This window comes from Takifugu flavidus, chromosome 1, assembly GCF_003711565.1.
Source record: "Takifugu flavidus isolate HTHZ2018 chromosome 1, ASM371156v2, whole genome shotgun sequence".
In the NCBI taxonomy this organism is placed as follows: domain Eukaryota; kingdom Metazoa; phylum Chordata; class Actinopteri; order Tetraodontiformes; family Tetraodontidae; genus Takifugu; species Takifugu flavidus.
Window position 1 is genome coordinate 6,593,383 of NC_079520.1, and position 17,997 is coordinate 6,611,379.

General features: G+C 45.3%; 3 protein-coding genes across 8 annotated transcripts in view; 1 reads left to right on the plus strand and 2 right to left on the minus strand.

The window, feature by feature from the left end:
* Positions 1-7,249, plus strand: LOC130526657 (F-box only protein 47-like). Of its 3 annotated transcripts, none has more exons than XM_057034409.1 (11): positions 1-293; positions 4,056-4,260; positions 4,456-4,617; positions 4,765-4,841; positions 4,988-5,062; positions 5,235-5,343; positions 5,441-5,614; positions 5,732-5,881; positions 5,987-6,129; positions 6,554-6,713; positions 6,864-7,249. In XM_057034409.1, exons 1-11 carry the CDS (start codon positions 177-179, stop codon positions 6,962-6,964), a joined length of 1,473 nt encoding a protein of 490 aa, XP_056890389.1. In that variant the 5' UTR covers positions 1-176; the 3' UTR covers positions 6,965-7,249. The 3 variants fall into 3 exon arrangements, with proteins under 3 accessions (XP_056890389.1, XP_056890405.1, XP_056890397.1); XM_057034417.1 differs by lacking the exon at positions 1-293 and adding an exon at positions 3,568-3,784; XM_057034425.1 differs by lacking the exon at positions 4,456-4,617.
* Positions 7,250-7,320: 71 nt separating this feature from the next.
* Positions 7,321-9,983, minus strand: LOC130526673 (ADP-ribosylation factor-like protein 6). 4 transcript variants are annotated; one of them, XM_057034462.1, is made up of 9 exons: positions 9,198-9,983; positions 9,080-9,130; positions 8,920-8,981; positions 8,753-8,821; positions 8,580-8,674; positions 8,354-8,483; positions 7,980-8,035; positions 7,815-7,827; positions 7,321-7,679 (listed from the first exon to the last, which is right to left on the minus strand). In XM_057034462.1, the coding sequence occupies exons 1-9, from the start codon at positions 9,318-9,320 to the stop codon at positions 7,649-7,651; spliced, it is 630 nt and encodes a 209-aa protein (XP_056890442.1). In that variant the 5' UTR covers positions 9,321-9,983; the 3' UTR covers positions 7,321-7,648. The 4 variants fall into 4 exon arrangements, 3 of the variants coding, with proteins under 3 accessions (XP_056890442.1, XP_056890420.1, XP_056890433.1); XR_008950827.1 differs by having other exon boundaries at positions 7,815-8,035; XM_057034440.1 differs by having other exon boundaries at positions 7,321-8,035.
* A 261-nt stretch (positions 9,984-10,244) lies between these two features.
* epha6 (eph receptor A6) overlaps positions 10,245-17,997 on the minus strand; it is a 95,417-nt gene continuing 87,664 nt past the window's right edge. The window contains exons 11-17 of the mRNA XM_057034391.1: positions 17,500-17,685; positions 15,410-15,471; positions 15,105-15,314; positions 14,190-14,339; positions 13,286-13,479; positions 12,950-13,108; positions 10,245-12,414 (exon numbers count right to left, since the gene is read on the minus strand). Coding sequence (XP_056890371.1) covers positions 12,300-12,414; positions 12,950-13,108; positions 13,286-13,479; positions 14,190-14,339; positions 15,105-15,314; positions 15,410-15,471; positions 17,500-17,685 — 1,076 coding nt within the window. The 3' untranslated portion in view covers positions 10,245-12,299. The remainder of the gene's footprint in view (positions 12,415-12,949; positions 13,109-13,285; positions 13,480-14,189; positions 14,340-15,104; positions 15,315-15,409; positions 15,472-17,499; positions 17,686-17,997) is intronic.

Genomic DNA, 17,997 nt, shown 5'->3' on the forward strand with positions numbered 1-17,997 from the left:
AGTGTGGCGTGACGCACAGCCACTCCGGGAAAGCTTTCCAATATTATAATGAGATTTGGGCAAGAAACCTTTACTTTGCCAGGTTACATTTCAGATGAGAAGGACGATCGTGACCATGTCTCTCCGCGATCCACACTTGCCGAATAGACTTTGCTGTGCGCAGGCACGGCTGTGGGATGGAAACGTCTCCAACCAGAACCGATAAACGACATCGGCACAGTCGGGTAGTTTTAAATAGGTCCACTGGAAAAGGAAACCTGGACTACATTGTCGATTATAATGGCAGCTCTTATGTAAGTTGTACGCGCCTTATTTACTTTCTGGAAATAGAAATAACGACCTTTTTGAAAGTTCTGTCGACAAGCAGTCACAATGAGCCTATTTGGGATGTTTCCTTCCAAAGAGGTTCATAAAAACATCAAAATGTTACAGGTACATTTTGTTAAGGCGTCCTCGGAGCAGCCCCACAGGAATAATGATAAACCCTTTATTTAAGACGGTGACAGATTAGGTTAATATAACTTACATGAATAGGCTACTCTGCCATGTTGTCAGGTTTCCTCACCATGGCGATACACACTTAGGTTGGCCAGCATTTACCATTAATTGATTTAAGAGGCGGGTCGACACAAATGAATTAAAGGACGTGCTAAAAGCGTCCTGTGTCAAAAGTCCTCTGTCGCCACCCAGTGACTCAATATATAATTCGAGCCAGCATTGACAAAGATTGAAAAAAATATTTTGAATGCTTTTTAAAATGATATATTAGCAGGTCCCGCAGCTGAATTCCCGACCATATGAACTCAGGGTCGCCATAAGTGGCGCGTCGGTGCTTCCATCATTTTAGATCCAATGGCTCCGACTGGTGGTGGAGAAGTGGTCTCTGCCAGACTGAACCGCCTTCTTCCTGCCAACCTGCACCTGCGTTCCACCTGTGCGGAACGTTGGCGCTGACTCATTTGCGGTGATGTGCTGCCACCTTCTGGTCGGATAGGTACACGGCACAAATAGTCCCTCGGTCTTAGATCAAGTTATTTAGAGCTAAATTATATAGTCAACGTTTAAAAAGCTTCTGATACCAATGACAAAGGTTTGGTCCTTCCAACAATTGGCTTATGCTTAAAAATATTCAGTGAGTCTGAAGCTACTTCTGGAAAAAGAGCAAAGCGAGGGGGCATGATCGTCTCTCAGGGCCTCAGCGGGCTTGTAGGGAGGAGATTGACTATATGTGTATTTGAAAATCACGATGGCCTGTGGATGGGGCCGTGTGACCTGCCACTTCTGCTGCTCCAGCCCTCCCATCAGGCGGAGGTAGGCTGACATGTAGCCCAGGCACAAAGCCGGGCCCATCTCGTACTTAATCACTCCGTGGGGGAAGTGTTTTCTTAAAGCAATGATGTCTTTGGTAGTCCAGGCAACGGTGACCGGGCAGAGAATACCAGTGCAGAGAAAACAAGTGGTGCCGCACAGCACCAGCAGCGACTTCACCGATGAGCCCCGGGCGAAGCACGTACTCCTTATACCCCTCAGAGTTGGACCGAGGCCATGCAGGAGGGCACCATGAAGCCCCACAATAGCTAAGGAAGACAATGATTACCTTGAAACTGAACCCAGACTGTGGCTCTTCCTCAGAAGTCAAGCTGGCATCCATACCTGCAAGTCCAGACGTGATCTGTGGTCTGACAGAGGCTTGTGCTGTTCCACACGGGCCTCCACAGCCCCATCATGGAACTGCTGGCTGTGATGAAGTTGGCACCTACGTAGGCAGTGCTGCGCCTGTACGGCAGCAGGGCGGCGGCGATGGCTCCCGCACACCCCAAGATCCCTAGAAAGAACCCAAGGAACTGAACAGCTGTGCTGGCCATGCTTTACACGCTCACGTTGAGGAGCGCGTCGACCACAGGCCACATCTACAGGCTATTTTTAGAGGAAAACTAGTTCCCTTAAGATTCCCCTGTGATTTGCATTGTTCCGATCAGTGTGAATAAACTCCACAGAGCTCACATACAAGTCGGCGATGCAGAGCCGTTGCTCAGGTGTCTCCAGGTGACACCGCTGAGAATCGGTCGGTGTTGAGTGGCAGGTGACAGCATCTGTTACTAATGAGAGCAGCGTTCAGCTCCACCTGTTTAATGCTCTCCTCTGGAGGGCAAACTGCAGCAGGCTGTCTGCAAAGCTGCAACCCTGAGGAAAAAGGAAGGAGGAGAAATTAAACATTTACAGAAAGCAGCCAAGCTGTCAGTATTGTTATAAACCCTTTTTCACAGCGCCGCTGAGCTTGATGATGGAGCACTCTACACCGTAATGGCCACCCTTGGTGACGGTTGGAATGGGTTCTGAAAGTACACGATGACTAAGCTTTTGGTTCCTGACAAATTCGTGCCTGGCAGAAAGCGTTTAAACTGACCAGGAAGGTCCTGGGATGAAATAAGGCATTGTGCCAAAGGCATTTGTTCTTGAACATTTACATTTGATCTGTCGCCAAACAAAATGTCTAGAGAATGTTAGAGAAAACTGAAATAAGTAAACAGACTGGTTCAACTTCCTCGAAGAAGGGTTTATGGTGGTTGTTAAAAACTAACCATTACAGGCAGATACCACGGGCAGCCTGGCGAACGCTAGTTACCACTGTTACCTGATGATAAACAAGGTCTTGGGTGTCAACAGGAGGATCTGTGGTTGTTTGTCTCTAGGTCACCTGGCATTACCTGGTAACTTTGCTGCAGCTGGTGAGCAGCAGGCAGATGGGCACAAATGGCGTCTGAATGAAGAGCAGACACAATCCTAACACATTTCTCAAGCACTATTATTGCCAGAGCAGCACTTTATATGAGATATGAGCGAGGCAAATTTGATCAAGGTCAATGGTTACAATTAATTAAAGAAGGTGCCAACACCAGAGCAACTGTGGGATGAAGTGAGAGGTGCAACAGGAATACACAAGAGCCTTTACCCCCACCAGAAGTGCTATCTGCCATCAAATGACAGCAATAACAATTAAAAAAACCTTCAGTTTTCTACTGTTCAGAGCCGATCGTGTTCTGCACAACTGTACAGTTGCATCAGAGGTCCATCCTGTGAGGTCCATCCAGGTCTTCCATCCATCCCATAGTGCCCATAAATGTCCTGTTGCTCCACAGGGTTGTGTTCCAGCATTTCCATGTGATTGCCCGAGCTGTTGTTCTGTGGTCGAGCTCTACATCCGGGGAATCATGGTCTGCCTGCGGAGATGCCATCTGAATGCAGAACACTTTAGCTTTATGTGGATACTTTAGCTTTAGTTAAGCAGAATAAGCCTAATTAGCAGCTGAGCATTCCTTCCTCATTACAAAAGTCTTTCCTCATTCATGGAGGGCATATTCATTAATTTAAGGATCATAAATAAACGTTTCTCATTTATTCTTCATGGCAGATTAATGTTTTTAAATTCTAAAACCAATGATGGAGAATTATGAAAAAAAACACCCTAGTGTATCAATATTGAATTACATTTTATGTTGTATATTCAGTTGTATTTATTATGTTGATTTTAGGGTAATAATCAGTATCATACTGATTATTGCGTTGAAATCTTAACTTACCATTTATTTAAAATATATCTATTTTTCATTATGAAATGATGGTAGAAAGTGGTAAACATTCAGAAGTAGTCAGCGTTTTGAGATTGTAATAATTTGGTGTTGTTATTTTTTAGAGAAGTTTTATTCTAACACCGATACTGTGACGCATTTGCGCGCTCTAATTTTCGGAAGACGGTGTAATTTGGACATTTAAAGCCAAGAAGGTAACGCGAACGATAGTATTTGTGATAGAGAATTTTTAATACATATAACATAAACAACATGAATTCCTATCACTTTCATAACTGAGTTGTGGTGATTGGATGTCTAAATAAATAACGTAGCTAGAATTCTAGATAGTTTATTATTTCGTTTTCGCTAGCTTAGACGAGCTAGTTAGCGATGATAAATGCTTCTTTATACTTCCTCAATATTTAAAGGTTACATTTAAAACCCTAAAGTCAAAACGGGCTTATCATTTCCCCCGATATCCAGACGCTCTCGGCGGTGGCTGTAATGGTGAAGAAGACATCTAAGAGAAATGCCCGGAGCTTCACGGACTGTTTCAAGCTCCGGCGGACTCCCCTCCAGAGACGCCCAGCCAGGACCATCGTGACCCGCAGTCAGTCCCACGTCCGCGGCGGCCTGTTTCGCCGGCTGCCGTCGGAGTTGTTCGACATGATCCTGGATCAAATGTCTGGTAATCGCGCAGCTTATTGTAGCAAATACGATACTCAATAAACCCAAATGTGGAATTCAGTGTGTTTAATCAGAATCGTTTGTTCTTTAACTGAACTTTTATTTGGCCCGTCAACATAGAGGATCCTAGAGGATCTTAGAGGATCTCAGAGGATCAATAAATCTACACTGGATTGAATGCAGATGTGTGTTTTAGTGCGGGACCTCAGCATCTTCAGCATGGTGTCCAAGGAAGTTAACGGACAGGTCAGGGCCTACATCTCCACCCTGGCCTGGAGGAAGAGAATGATGAATGAAAACTTTCATCATTTCGTCAGCTTCAAACAGACCTTCATAGTTGGGCATTATAAAGATCTGAGTAGGTGATGTTTGGATATTAATGTGGATTCAGCCATTGCTGTAGGCACAGTGCAGTGATGTATTTAACTGTGGCGGAAGGTGCTGGCATGGCAAGCACAAGAAAGAAAATGTGTTTTGCAATCAATTTTTATTTTTTTGCATTCAGGTTTGTTGTTTAAAAGGTGTACCCTGCTGCTCCCAACAAAGGAAAGGCTAAAGTTTATCTTTAGTAAGATATCACAGGTAAGATCTGGAGCATGCACAAAACAATATGATACTATAAAGCAAATCAATTACAATGTACTTATTTTAATCCTATAATATGGAGTGAGTAATAGTCGAAGTCTTCATGTATTAATTATATTTTGCATATGATGTATATTATTTAGATTCCCTGCTTCTCCATGGACCAGTGTGAGTTGCCAGGCTGCCTTGGCCTCTCCTGCTATGGGGTCTTCTTTCAGGTGGGGACTCATACATGAACAAATGAGTGAAACTAAGTTATAATTTAATCACAATTCACCTATAAGTAAGGATGGAAATGTGTGATGGTTTCCATGCCAAATCTGCCATCACAAAGGTGATCAGGGTACTGATGAAAGACCTGCATCTGTGTGTTTGTTCCACATTTCACAGACTCTGATCGCGGGGTGGGACAGACTGGAGTGCCACAGAGTGTTTAACTTTCTGTGTGAACTCACACACCTGCTGAAAAACATCGAGGCCGTTCTTAGTGAAAGACCAGGTGAGTGAATTAATGTTTGGAGGCCAAAAAATCTTCACAGGAACAAGAGAAGATTCATATAAGATGAGTTTTTTCACTGGTGTGGGCCTTTCCACAGGACTAAAAAGATACCAGGAGCGGCAGATCCGTCTTTATTGCCGCCATGTTCTGTTGGACTGTTGGCCAAACCAGCCAGTCAAGAAGTTCTGGCTGAATCTTCTCCTCAATCCTTGGCCACTTGTCAGCCAGGCACGCTTATTGTTCATCCTGTACGGACCCTCATGCCCTGATGGTAAGAATGAACGTCAATTACCACACTTGATTCAGGTGAGTGTTGCCTGATTGTCACCTTGTTCAATCAAATTGCGTGTTTTTTGTTGTAAACTGGGGTGCAAACACGTCATTGCAGGAACCCTGAATTGGCATAGCCTGGTGGAGATGGAGCTGCCACGCAGGTCTCTGTGGGAAGTGGCCAATGCCATCCATCTACTTTTTGGTGACACGGACTTGGAAGATCAGTCCAATCAGTCGATGCTGACCATTTTGGAGGAGCTTATCGGTATCGCACTTTATCAGTTGTCAACATCTCTCAGCTCACACAAAATAATCCAATGTCAGTGAGAAGACCTGCTCTGTTTGAGCACCTTTCTTCTCCCCCCTCCAGTTGTTCCTCAGCAGTGGCATGTGGACAACGTGGCCCGGCTCCTGGTGCTCTGTGAGAGCTCACTGTGCTACAACATTCTAGCCAGTAAGGCCATCAATGGGAGACTATTTGAGGTTTCCAGACTCTTAGTCCATATAGTACTGGTGAGTGTGTTTTTCCCAATCAATAATAGAACCTGAATACTAAATGCTAACTCAGGTAGCTCTGCGATTACTGTAGCAAAAGTAAACTCTGCCTTTGATGGAGACCAGTTTGGCTATGGGAAGACTGGAGGTGACTCAGGGCCTAATAACAGACTTGTCGTTTGGAGACTGGGAAAATGAGGAGGACTACAGAACAGCGCCGGCTGTATTTATACGGCTTCTTTACACTGACTTAAACAGGAATTAGGACTGACATTGGTAAAGAAAGGTCATTGTGTATGGAAAAGTGGTCCAAAACTGTTAGATTATTCACTTTACATGCTCATTGACATAATCTACCAATAAAACCTAAGATCAGGTCAATATCATCATGGAAGATGTCAGTTGTACGTGTGGGGGAAGCTGACCTGATTTTCCTCCTCAGGTGTGTGAGGAGGACAACTATCACGTGTCCTGGGCCGTCAAGTTGGTGCACCGGATCTACAACCTCCTCAGGACAGCTGCGGAAAAGTTCCGCTTCATCCAGCAGCTGGAGAGCATGTTCTCAATGGTAACCATGGAGATGTTGGAGTTCTCTGTAACAGGTGGGGTCACCTTCGACTGAGAGGCACGGCTAACGTTCCACGACGCATTCTGCCTGTTTTTCCCATGAATAATAATTGATATTCTTTTTCTGAGCGCCTCCAGAAAGTGTGTGATTAAATTAAGTCATAGAATCCATCGTGTGCTTCCAGGAAACAATGTTGGAGACAGAGAAACCCTCCAGTCCCTGCATTTCTTCCTGAACTCGACTGCTCGCTTCCACGCTAAACTCCTCCAAATGTTTGTCCGGTAGGGCGTTCCTTTTCTAGACCCCTATTGGGGGGGTCACGGGGAGGGAAGGTAGGGTGAATACAGTCAAACGTGGCTGAAAGTTGCTTTACAGTTCAGTAGCGTGGTTTTAACACCCATGTTGCCTCAGCTTTTAAAACGTGGTGTGTTCATGTTTGCAGTCTTGATCTTTATCATTCAGCACTAACACTATTTATAAGAAAACTATTATTGGTATTAATCCTGTCAAGTTTCAGTGCAGTGATTGCATTGTTTTTGTACTTTTAAAATTAAAGTATTTATTATTCTATCTTGTTTCAGTTTAATGTATTGATATCTATTTTGCACAGCGTTTTTAGGGGAAGGCACGACAGGCACTCATCAAATTAAAGGATTTAATTTCCTCCAGGTAGTGGAATTGTTTGCAAAGACAACATAAAAAAACCCCAACATATAAATTGTGCAGTTAAATAGAAATAATTTAAAAAAAAATCCATCTTGATAAATAAGCAAAGCTTACATTTAGCTCAGTATTAATGTACAACACAGTAGTTAATTGGCTATCAGTGCTTTAAACTAGTCGTGAACAGATTAGCAGGATTATTTGGATGATCAAAAGTAGGAGAGTTACTGGGATCTTTGAGGTTTAAGGCCTTCACCATCAAGTATGAGGAAGACTCCAAGCAAGATCCTTCTCACAGGCGGCTCGTTAATCCTCGTGCTCATTGTTTTGATACGACCTGAAAATAACGGGAACCATCAGGAAACAAGCAAGCCAATGAAAAAAGAACCAAACACACACGTGAGTTTAAAAGGAGGGGATTTGATGGAGTCCCACCCAGATTTAAACTACCACACCACACACAGATACTTACTTTCCAAACTGCTCTGTGGGTATGAAAGTAGAAATGTGGTTAGAATTTGTAGTTTTTTGTAGTTTTAATTGACTAACTGAGCCATAGCCCCGATGCAGAAACTACTGGGATTTTCCACACTTATTACGTGGCCCATTGTGACTGTTTTCTCACGGGACGTGTTACCTTGCAGCCAGTCCAGCCCCTCCTGCAGCCCCTCACCTTTGATGGCGTTGCTGCCACTAGGGACAAAGCAAAGCCGGAGGAACGGGAGTTAAGTTTACTTCACTTTCTCATGACTTTCCTAGCTCTTAATCCAGCTACTTTAGACAGGGTGGACAACAGGTGCATAAAGAGGCAGGCAGTTTGCTGCGGCTTTTAATAACGATTAACCAGAGTCATGGAAACGAGCGGATGAGCGAGCTCAGGAAGTACGGAGTAAACAACCCTGATCAGTCCCTGTTTGTCGCTTCTCTTTAAGTCTTTAAGCTGCAGATCTGGGTGACGTTTCTAAACCGAGTGCAAGCGGCAGCCCACAACGGCCCCTGTCGATATCTCACCAGATGTGCCAGGGTTTGTCTTGAATGCTCTCCAAACACAACATCTGGGAGACCTTTGCAGAGGTCATGGCGTCCTGCAGATCCATCTTGTTTGCAAAGAACAACACCGGTATTTTTCTGCAGCGGATGTCTAAATAACCAGACGGGCAGAGGTGAGAGAGCGTCGCACGCAGCGCGTTGGGGTGAAGTTTTACCCATTTGCTGCAAAGCTGCCGTTAATTTGCACCTTCGTGGCTAAGAAGAGTGTCGAGTTCCTCTTTGGCAACAACCATCCTCAGTTTGTCGCTGCTGTCGACGACGAATATGACGGCGTGCGTTTCTCTGAGGGGGACAGGCGAAGTCACAGTTCAGGTAGAGCCTTTAATATGGTGTTTAGTGAGCGATTGATCAGTTTTATACTTGAAGTAATGCTCCCATAGGTTTCTGTATCTGCTCTGCCCTGACATGTCAAACACCGTAAAAGACAAGCTGCATGCAGGAGAGAGAGGACAGAGAACATCGTGGGATTAGTTCATTTCCTGCCAATGATAAACATTAAACGCTACATCTTTAGAGATTTCTTTTACCTGGAGCTCTTGAACTTCTCGATGTTGAAGCCAATCGTCGGGACGATTTCTTGCGTCTGCGTCTGTCCGCCCACACGCACAAACACGGCCCACAAGAGAAGACAAGTGATGACAGGAGGGTCAAAAGGGAGAAAGCGCGAGCTAAAGCGACGCCGTTTACCTGGCTAACATGTTTCCACTCCTCTGAAAATGGTCCTAAAAGATTGGAAGGCTGAAAACAAGCAGCCAGTAATGAATCCGAAACAGCTTCATGCGAAGACCCATCACAATACACTCACATTAGACGGTTTGAGTTGGTTGATGATGGTGGTTTTGCCGCTATTGTCAAGCCCCAGACACAGAACGTTGACCTCCTTCTTCCTCAGGCCCAGCCAGGATGATAGTTTATCCAGCAGCCCCATTGGACAGCACCGACTTGACACCACCGCAGCCTTTGTGCGTCACCCCATAGATGGGCTCATGAGCTGCTATTGAATATGCAAAATGTGCTCATTTCTCACAAAGGATGTCCGCCACAGCTGTGCACGGCGCCGTTCCAGGAGTAGCTGTTAGAGGAGTCACAGGCTGGGCAGCTCGGCTTTGTGACAGGTAATCCTATCAGGGTGATTTAATCTCTGGTGACCCAATCAGAGAGTAGGAAGCGTTCTAGCATAACCCAACCTCATGGATACTCCTGGCAAGCTGTTAGTGTTTTTGTAGATCCACATGTCACGACAAAAGAGCAGAGAGAGGTGATCCGTGCTGAGGGATTTTGTGGCGTTTATATAGGTTTGACCTACACATGTAGCAGGAATGTTAAATGTTCAGGATGAAGGTTGCGACAGAGATTCATAAGCAGAGATTATTTCAGAATAATGCATGAAAGACATCGAGTTGGACTTTCCTTAAAGGCAGGTCTGGAGCTGGACGGTGGGTCAACAGCGCCGCTTAGCGGTTACCAGGTCAAATGACCAGGTTTTAACGGGGTAGTTGTCGAACATCATTATGTTATTACACACAGATTTACCAGAAAAGAGAGAAAAGCTGAGGATTCACAGCCCTCTCGGCATTTCCCCCCAACCTACCTCTTCATCATGCTTTATGCTTGTTTGTTTACACAAAATAATGCTAAATAAACCTACACTAATCATTTTTACCCAATAGAACATTCACTTTTTGTAATAAAGTACTCATTTAAACATGCAAAAGTGATTAAATAACAGACTTAATTACAGCCATTTAGATACATATTTATGTTGTTGCTTCCAACCTTTGGTAAAAACATTGATAATTTACAACTTTTTTTGTTAAAATTATACAGAACAAAATGCAGTGAGCAGTCAACCGCCAGAACTGTTCATCTTTATTTGCAAATAAACATTTGCTGTAACTGCCTCTTACGGTGTGCAGGATCTACAACATCTCTTTGGAAATTATAGAAAAATAAAATACAAGAATTAGAAGTATACTTGTACTTTGTACAAAAGAACGTCCTAACATTGCTCAGCAGTAGAACATGCTAAACAAACAGCATCTGATATTCGCCTTATTCTTGTAGAAGGAAGGTGATTGTGAATGTGTGTGCAAAAATGTGTGTGTCTGGGTGCGCCTGTGCATCTTTCCTTCCCTCTTTGAAGGCTCGGAAACATAATTATGCTCTGACCCAAAGGCACGGGTCTGCCTTCCGCATGAATCATCGAGCTCCCGTTTTCGGGCATAAATCCACAGCTGCCGGGGCGGAGGTCGCGCTGCACAACGCGGAAGTATGACTCAAACGGGGGGCCGGGCCCTGCGACTGCACGGTCCTGCTCTGAAGTGTCCCTGCCTTCATGGTTCACAGACTGTAAGGCTTTCTGCGTGTATGCCGGAGTGTGTGTGTGTGTGTGTGTGTGTGATTCCGTTGACGTTGGAATGGCACATGATGGATCGTACTGCTGCTGTTCACCTTCATTCTCTCTCTTTACTTGACTGGAAGTCTTGAAAAAGCACTGATTACATTAAAAAGTTTCAGAACACTGTTGACCCTCCACACTTGACTACGTCTGCCACCTCCACCTCAGCTAACTACATATATTTGACAGCACCGGCTATTAACCACCACTGAGGAAAGAGGATGGGTTCATCTCGAACAATCTAAAATTCCAAACAAATTCACCGTGGAATATTTACACTGGTTTCCCGTAGCGACCTTTAGGGATGGAAAGACTGTAGCCCAGTGGATTCGCAACATCCGTGCTGACATCTTCGACTGAGTTTATCCCAGAGGTACGAACCACTGCTTGTTGCGGTATGAGTGCAGGCACATGGAAGCGATATATCGATTTTTGACAGCCGAGTCCCAGAAAAACCGTACAACTCCAAACTTCCCCTATTAATGCTCTGTAAATGTAACTGGTGTGAACATTCATATCTTAAGACGGTGTGTATTGTGGACTTTCAGGCAAGGAAAAACATTCGCTATGCAGAGAGTTCAGGCTTGTTCATTCAGCTGCGCAGGTTTGCAAAAAACGGCTCTATATGAAGGCAAAGGATCTGTTGCTGCAAGCTCAGAAGGTGATAAGATCAGGTGGGTGTCGTTGGGTGGAACTCATTGCACAATTCTTCATCAGGCTGAGACAAACTGCATAATAATGTATTGCTGATTTGGATAAAACTCTGAAATAATCATCTTAAATAAGGTCCAGATTTACTAGGGCTTTCACATACAGGACTGCACATTTATATATAATAGATACTGGGCTATGGTAATAATAATGAAATAGTCATTTATACACTTTTAACATTCATTAAATTTTCAATATCCTTCTGTCTTTCAAGTATTGGCAAACGAGATTCTCTGGAGGGGGGGGAAACTAAAGGGGCACAAAGAAGACCTCTGTGATACAACATCAAACCGAAGTAGTTTTTAAAAATAAAATGACTGAGGATACTGTTTTGAGAAGACAAGAAGTTTTTGATTGCACACTCGATAGCAGCTACAGCTAGCTGAGTACATACTCTGAGCGAGAGAAAAGAGCAACACCGGAAAACAAAAGAAAAGAGAGTCAAAAGATCCAGTAGATTAACTTTTGCAAATCTACATTTCTAAATATCCGTAGCTCCAGGCGCGTACTGCTGCTGCAACAAGGCATTACATTCCCCTAAGTAATGGCCTGGGCCAGTCTTTAAAGTCACTCAGGCTGGAATGGTCTGGCAGGACCAGGTATACCAGGTAATGGGTGTATAGTAGGGAAAAAGGTCCGTTTGTGAAGGAGATCAGGAAGCAGTCTGTGCCTGTCCACCCAGTGGTGTCCTGCACTGGGGCTCCAGACCCGGACACAGGCTGTGAGCTGCCGTTCGTGTGGCCTGTCTTCCGTCTGGTCCATTGATCTGTCCATCCCAGCTGGCGTTAGAGGGAGTCCTCATACATGGAAACCTTTCTCTTGTTCGTGCAGCAGCTGGAGGCGGAGGGTTTGTATGCTGCTGATGATCCGTCTCTGGTGGCCCAGCAGCTCCACGCCGACATGTCTCACATCTCTACGCCGGGAAGAGAAACGCACACAACGCTTGGCCACATGGAGATTTGCTTTTAGTTAAAAAGTATGTAAATCCCTCAAAGATGGTGTTCAAAATCATACCCATGCTTTTTTAAACCTTCTCAAAGCATTTGCTGGTCAACTGTTTGATACACCAGATACCAACAGTGTGGTTTTGAAGGTAATGTTTTCTTTGTTAGCTAGCATTAGCAGCATTATAATACTTCCCTGTGGTGTACCTCCAGGACCGATTGTGGGACCATCATCCTTTCTTCTTTGTTTACGGAAAATTAAATTGTCAATAAATAATAAAAATGATGCAGTATTCAATGGTGTAGCCATGCTTTGTGCTCCTGGTGTAAGGCTTTTATGGAATATATGATTTATTGTAATCATGCGTTCACTAACATCTGCCCCGCTACACATTTTTTAAAATCTTTCCTGATAAGGAACACCGCATTCAACAAAACAGATCATATTTGATTTCTATCTGCTTACTAATCCTCATGAGGATTAGTAAGCAGATGGATACTCACTCAAGACTCATCCTCGCCACCGAGTCCAATGTGTTGTAGCCCGCTGCCATGAAATTGCTCTTGTACTGACTCATCTTAATGGAGTCCAGCCAGTCGTCGATGGAGATGAATATTGGGTAGTCCATTTCCTCCCCCGGAGACTCTGGAGACTCTGGTAGACTGAAAATAAAGTAGCGTCAAATCAGGTTCTGCCAACGTCGGAATTGTTTTGTTTTTCAGCTCAAAATGTTCTCAGTCCCACTTTTACACGTGGGATTAAAAGCATCCTGAATGTTATGAAGCAGGAAAGCGCCTATAATTGATTCGACAAGGATGAAGGAACCTTCGGAGCTGTACCTCTGCATGTCCTCCACCAGGGGCAGCAAGCTGCTGGGGTTACGGATCAGTTTATCTAAGAAAGACACCACGTCGGTGAATTTGGGCCGGTGACTCCTCTCCTTCTGCCAGCAGTGCAGCATCAGCTGGTGCAGGGCTACCGGGCAGCCCATCGGGGCCGGCAGCCGATAACCTTCTTCGATGGACAGAATCACCTGAGGAAAAGAGAGATTCTCGAATTAATTGTCGAGGCTACGATGTAGCTGGGCGGATTGCTGGACAAGCACAGTTTACTTTCACAGATTTGACATTTATAAAGAAAAAAACCTTATTAAATATTAGTTTTTAGCAGAAAGCAGCATATTCTGTGTGTCTATCTAACCGTTTGACCATCTGACCCTCCCTGTCGCATCGTGGTCTCATCAAAGGCTCCCACTCTGGCGACTGGGTAATTAGGAGTTTAGTCTTTCTGACATGGAAAGCACTTCCCCAAGTCCACAAATCCTCCCCAAACCCAGGGACCCATAAGTGAACATGTCCCTGTGTGGAGGCAGCTGAAGGGCTTATGGAGGAGCTTTCACACTCAGCTGAGAGGGGGATGGGTCAGCCTCCTCCACACCCCCTTTGAATCCCTGACCACAGCCCAGGGCTCAGTGAGTTGCTCAGCCTCGCCGTACTTCCACAGCTTAACTGCCCCCCCCCCCCCCCCCCCAACACAAATGCCTCTGAACTCTCAAACTTCAGTGCTCACATCTATTTTATTCCCCCTTTTGCTGGAGATATTTTTTTTGCATCAAATCAGCTTTTGACAGCTAAGATGGCTGCAGTGTTGGCAGAAATCAAAGGGTGACAGATGGACGAGGAAGTCCGTAAGTAGCTGATGGTGGAGGAGGGAGAGAGAGAGATTACAAAAACCAGCACTCACGTCCTGATTTGACATCTCCCAATATGGCCTCTCCCCGTATGACATCACTTCCCACATGACGATGCCGTAACTCCACGCATCGCTGGCCGAGGAGAATTTCCTGTATGAAATAGCCTCTGGAGCAGTCCACCGGATCGGGATTTTGCCACCCTGACGAAAGAGCGCACACACATCAAAATAATAACGACCGTACGCGCGACACATAATCGATCAACATATATCGCAGCGTTGCAGAGGAATCGATCCTGCAAACAGCTCGGCGCTGCGGACTTTATCAACCCGTTCCCTTGTGTCAGCCCAGATTCCACCAGACCCGACCTTAACCTCCACCTTCCCTGCATCCCCAGCACAGTCTCCCGGAGCTGAAGTCTAAACCCCGAAGCATAAAAGCAGCATTTTCTTCACACAATATCCTTGATACAGACTGGGAAATGGAGGTCACCGTGGGCTCAGACAGATTTACAGAGCAGCATCACTTCAGCTCACACAGTGGTCTGAAGGTTAACTTTTGGCCACTCTTTCTTTTTTAAACACAGCCGGATGCAAAATTCCCTAATTCCTGGATCCTTTTGTTTACTTTTATGGAGCCCGAACTTGTATCAGAGTGAAATTTATGTGCTGAAGCTGTGTTGGTAAGGAATCAAAGTCAAGGCCGCGTGAGCTCCATCTTTAGATGTAACACTGTGATGGGTGAGGAACTTTCTGTGCCGGTTTCTGTCACCAGACGAGTGTTTCCTGCTCTGATGCCAAGAGGATGAGCTCCACAGCGGATGGCAGTCGGCCGTTCTCTGTAAATTGAGCGGCGGGTTGCGGGTTCTCGTCCCTGTCTGCCTTTGATAGTTACTCGACTGAACATGAGACGGGAAAAAAATGATTGGGGTTGTGTTCGCTGCAACTTTGTAATAAATGCGGTACCGTTGTTGTGTAAGCAGCCTCCGGGTCGTCCTCCAGGACTCGGGACAGGCCGAAGTCCGAGACTTTACACACCAGGTTGCTGTTGACCAGGATGTTCCGAGCCGCCAGGTCTCGGTGCACGTAGCCCATGTCTGACAGGTACTTCATGCCCGAGGCGATGCCGCGCAGCATGCCCACCAACTGGATCACGGTGAAGTGACCATCGTGTTGCTGACAGGAGAGACAGACCAGTGTATTTAAAGAAAGGTAGAACGATCCAATTAACCAATTATATAACAGTGTTTTAGTCTGAAATCGGCACTCACCCTCAGAAATGAGTCCAATGATCCATTTTCCATGTACTCCACCACAATCATCACTGGCCTGCCTGACAACACACACACACACACACACACACACACACACACACACACACACACGATGAGACCTCGAGTCTACTTCTCTGTTACTACAGCATTCCCATCACAACAGGTGAAAGCAGTCCTGTATTATAAATTCAGTTAAAAACCAAGATGCGTGTTGTGTCTCCAGCCTGGGAGCCCACACCATCCCAGGCTGGTTTACACCTGCCCAGGCCCGTCTGCATGTGACACATAGAACCATTCTAATCATCCGAGGAGAACATCTAGGTGTTACTGCGCAGAAGGATGGAAGATTGTCAAAATCACACGTTGTATTTGCACCTTTTTTCTCCACTCTCTCACACGGAATGAGACATCTCATCTGACGGTAGGCAACGTCGCGGGCGACACGTATTTCCTGTTTCATAGTCTAATGTGTACGAATATCCAGAGTGATGGCATTTAACTTTCTTTTAATGAAGAGGAAGACTCGTAGGGCTAAGACACCGGTGGCGAAGGTGTTACCACCTCACGGCACCATGGTTCCGGCTTCACTGTCAGCTCAGGACTTTCTAGGGGCTGACATGTTCTCCTCACCCGCTCCAAAATAATCACCAGCACCATGAGTCTACAACCATTTTCACACTGAAATATGGTGTCATTGTCTGTTTTGTCACCATCGCTCCCTCACTACATCTGTTACTATTTAGTCAGTAGAGACTAATTATAGAGAGTGCTGTGCTGTGACTGACTACTACAGGTGATGCATCAGATTCTGCTCACAGGTGTGTTTCTGACTGGATGTCTCCATGTTTCCAGACTTGGCTAATTGGCTCCGGAAAGCCGGGTTTGATTAAAACGTTTCCTGTTTCTGTCTGCTTCCTTCATCCGCTTCCTAAATGGAAACTATCTGATCATTTCATTGGAATAATGATCAGGTTATGTAGCCAAAAATGAAGCATGCCCGATATTTTTCACCTCTTAATGACGCTGGTGTCAATCAATCTCCGCTGTCAGCCATCTTTGATGAAATATTGAATCCGTGCAGCCTGCTCTGATTCTCCCTTTCCGCGTGCCAGCTCTCATTACGCGCCATTCTTCAGAGTCAGGCTTGTTTCAGTTTTGAGACAGGAGCAATCGTTGTTTTCAAAGCTGCTCCAACAAAACAAATGTTTTGGCGTTAAAGCCCAAGAATAGGAGGCGGAAAGGGAATTATATGTTGTCTAATCTGTGGTCAGGAGCGACTATGCTGCTATTAAATCCCGTCCAGGTCAAACAGCCTAACGATCTTTTCAATTCTTTATTGTTCTGCGACCCCACAGCCGCAGTTTTCAGAGGGGTGATTAGTTTGGCTCCAGATCTTGTGGTGAAAGGGATTCACGACCAGCAGCTTTTGTGCAATTATGTTGGAATTTAAAGACCTTTGCCAGGTGAAATGAAGATGCCTGGTTCAGGGAGGTGAAAGGAAAAGTCTAAAAGGTAAACATTTACATTCACAGAGAGATCTCTGTTTGCACACTGTCTGTGAAAACAGCCATATGTGGCCCTGGCTGAGCGCATAAAAAACACAGTTTTGGCACACACAGTATAAAAATGCAGATATAAACTTAGCGTGCGTGCATAATCTGCAGGCATAAACCAAAAAAGCTGCTAAGCTGCATCTAAAGACAGCAGCGCTTCTTTTTAATCTTGGATCTGCACCTGAAAATGAGACGGCCCAGCTTTAGGAACCGATTCTGTTCTGCTGTCAAACAAATGCATATTTGTCCATCAGACTGTGGTAAACAGAGATGACTGGAGGCAGCTTCTGCTCCTCATTACTTCTGCGCAGCTGTCACTCCACAACAAAGGTTATTAAGGAGTATTTCCCCACCATTATCGTTACATTATAATACCCGTGTCCATTACTATGTGTTGTATCATGAAGCGAAGAATTAGCAGAGGAGCATCCAATAAGGAGTGAAAACGCTAAGCAAGCACCTTCTTCACGTTGATGTCTTTGAAATGACGTACGTGCACATCTGACACTGATCCCAGGATCTACTATCACTTACTTTTGGTGACCACGCCTTCCAGCCTGATGATGTTGGGGTGGTCGAACTGGCCCATGATGGAGGCCTCACGCAAGAAGTCCCGCCTCTGGCGCTCCACGTAGCCCCCCTTCAGTGTTTTAATCGCCACGGCGATCTCCTTCTTGCCCGGTGTTCTCAAGCGGCCGCTGCAGACCTCGCCGAACTCACCTAACGCACACACATACACAAGCGCGCACAGTTCAACAGCACAGCGTCTGCAGGGAGAGCAATGAGCCATCAGGGGGCAGTGTTGCAGTTTGAGTCTGAGCTCCTGCACTTGTGCGTCCAGTGATTAGTTAAACCCCTGAGTCCATGCTCACTTCTTTTGTTCTCTGAAAGATTCGGAGAAAAAGACACAAGAAGCTGCAACGTATGAGATTCAAAGCAGCTGCATATGTGGAATAATATAGATTCTATATGGGTTTTTCATTAACCTCAAGAGGACCTAGTGAGATCTGGAAAACAAGTGTGTTTGCACGT

Excerpts from the sequence above, each read along its gene's own strand:
- LOC130526657 (XM_057034409.1), top strand. The coding sequence starts at position 177 with ATGGAAACGTCTCCAACCAGAACCGATAAACGACATCGGCACAGTCGG. Across the intron at positions 5,063-5,234 it reads GCTATGGGGTCTTCTTTCAG|ACTCTGATCGCGGGGTGGGA; the intron begins GTGGGGACTCAT and ends CACATTTCACAG. Across the intron at positions 5,615-5,731 it reads CGGACCCTCATGCCCTGATG|GAACCCTGAATTGGCATAGC; the intron begins GTAAGAATGAAC and ends ACGTCATTGCAG.
- LOC130526673 (XM_057034440.1), bottom strand. The coding sequence starts at position 9,320 with ATGGGGCTGCTGGATAAACTATCATCCTGGCTGGGCCTGAGGAAGAAG. Across the intron at positions 8,822-8,919 it reads GAGAAGTTCAAGAGCTCCAG|CTTGTCTTTTACGGTGTTTG; the intron begins GTAAAAGAAATC and ends TCCTGCATGCAG. Across the intron at positions 8,036-8,353 it reads GACAAACCCTGGCACATCTG|TGGCAGCAACGCCATCAAAG; the intron begins GTGAGATATCGA and ends CTTTGTCCCTAG.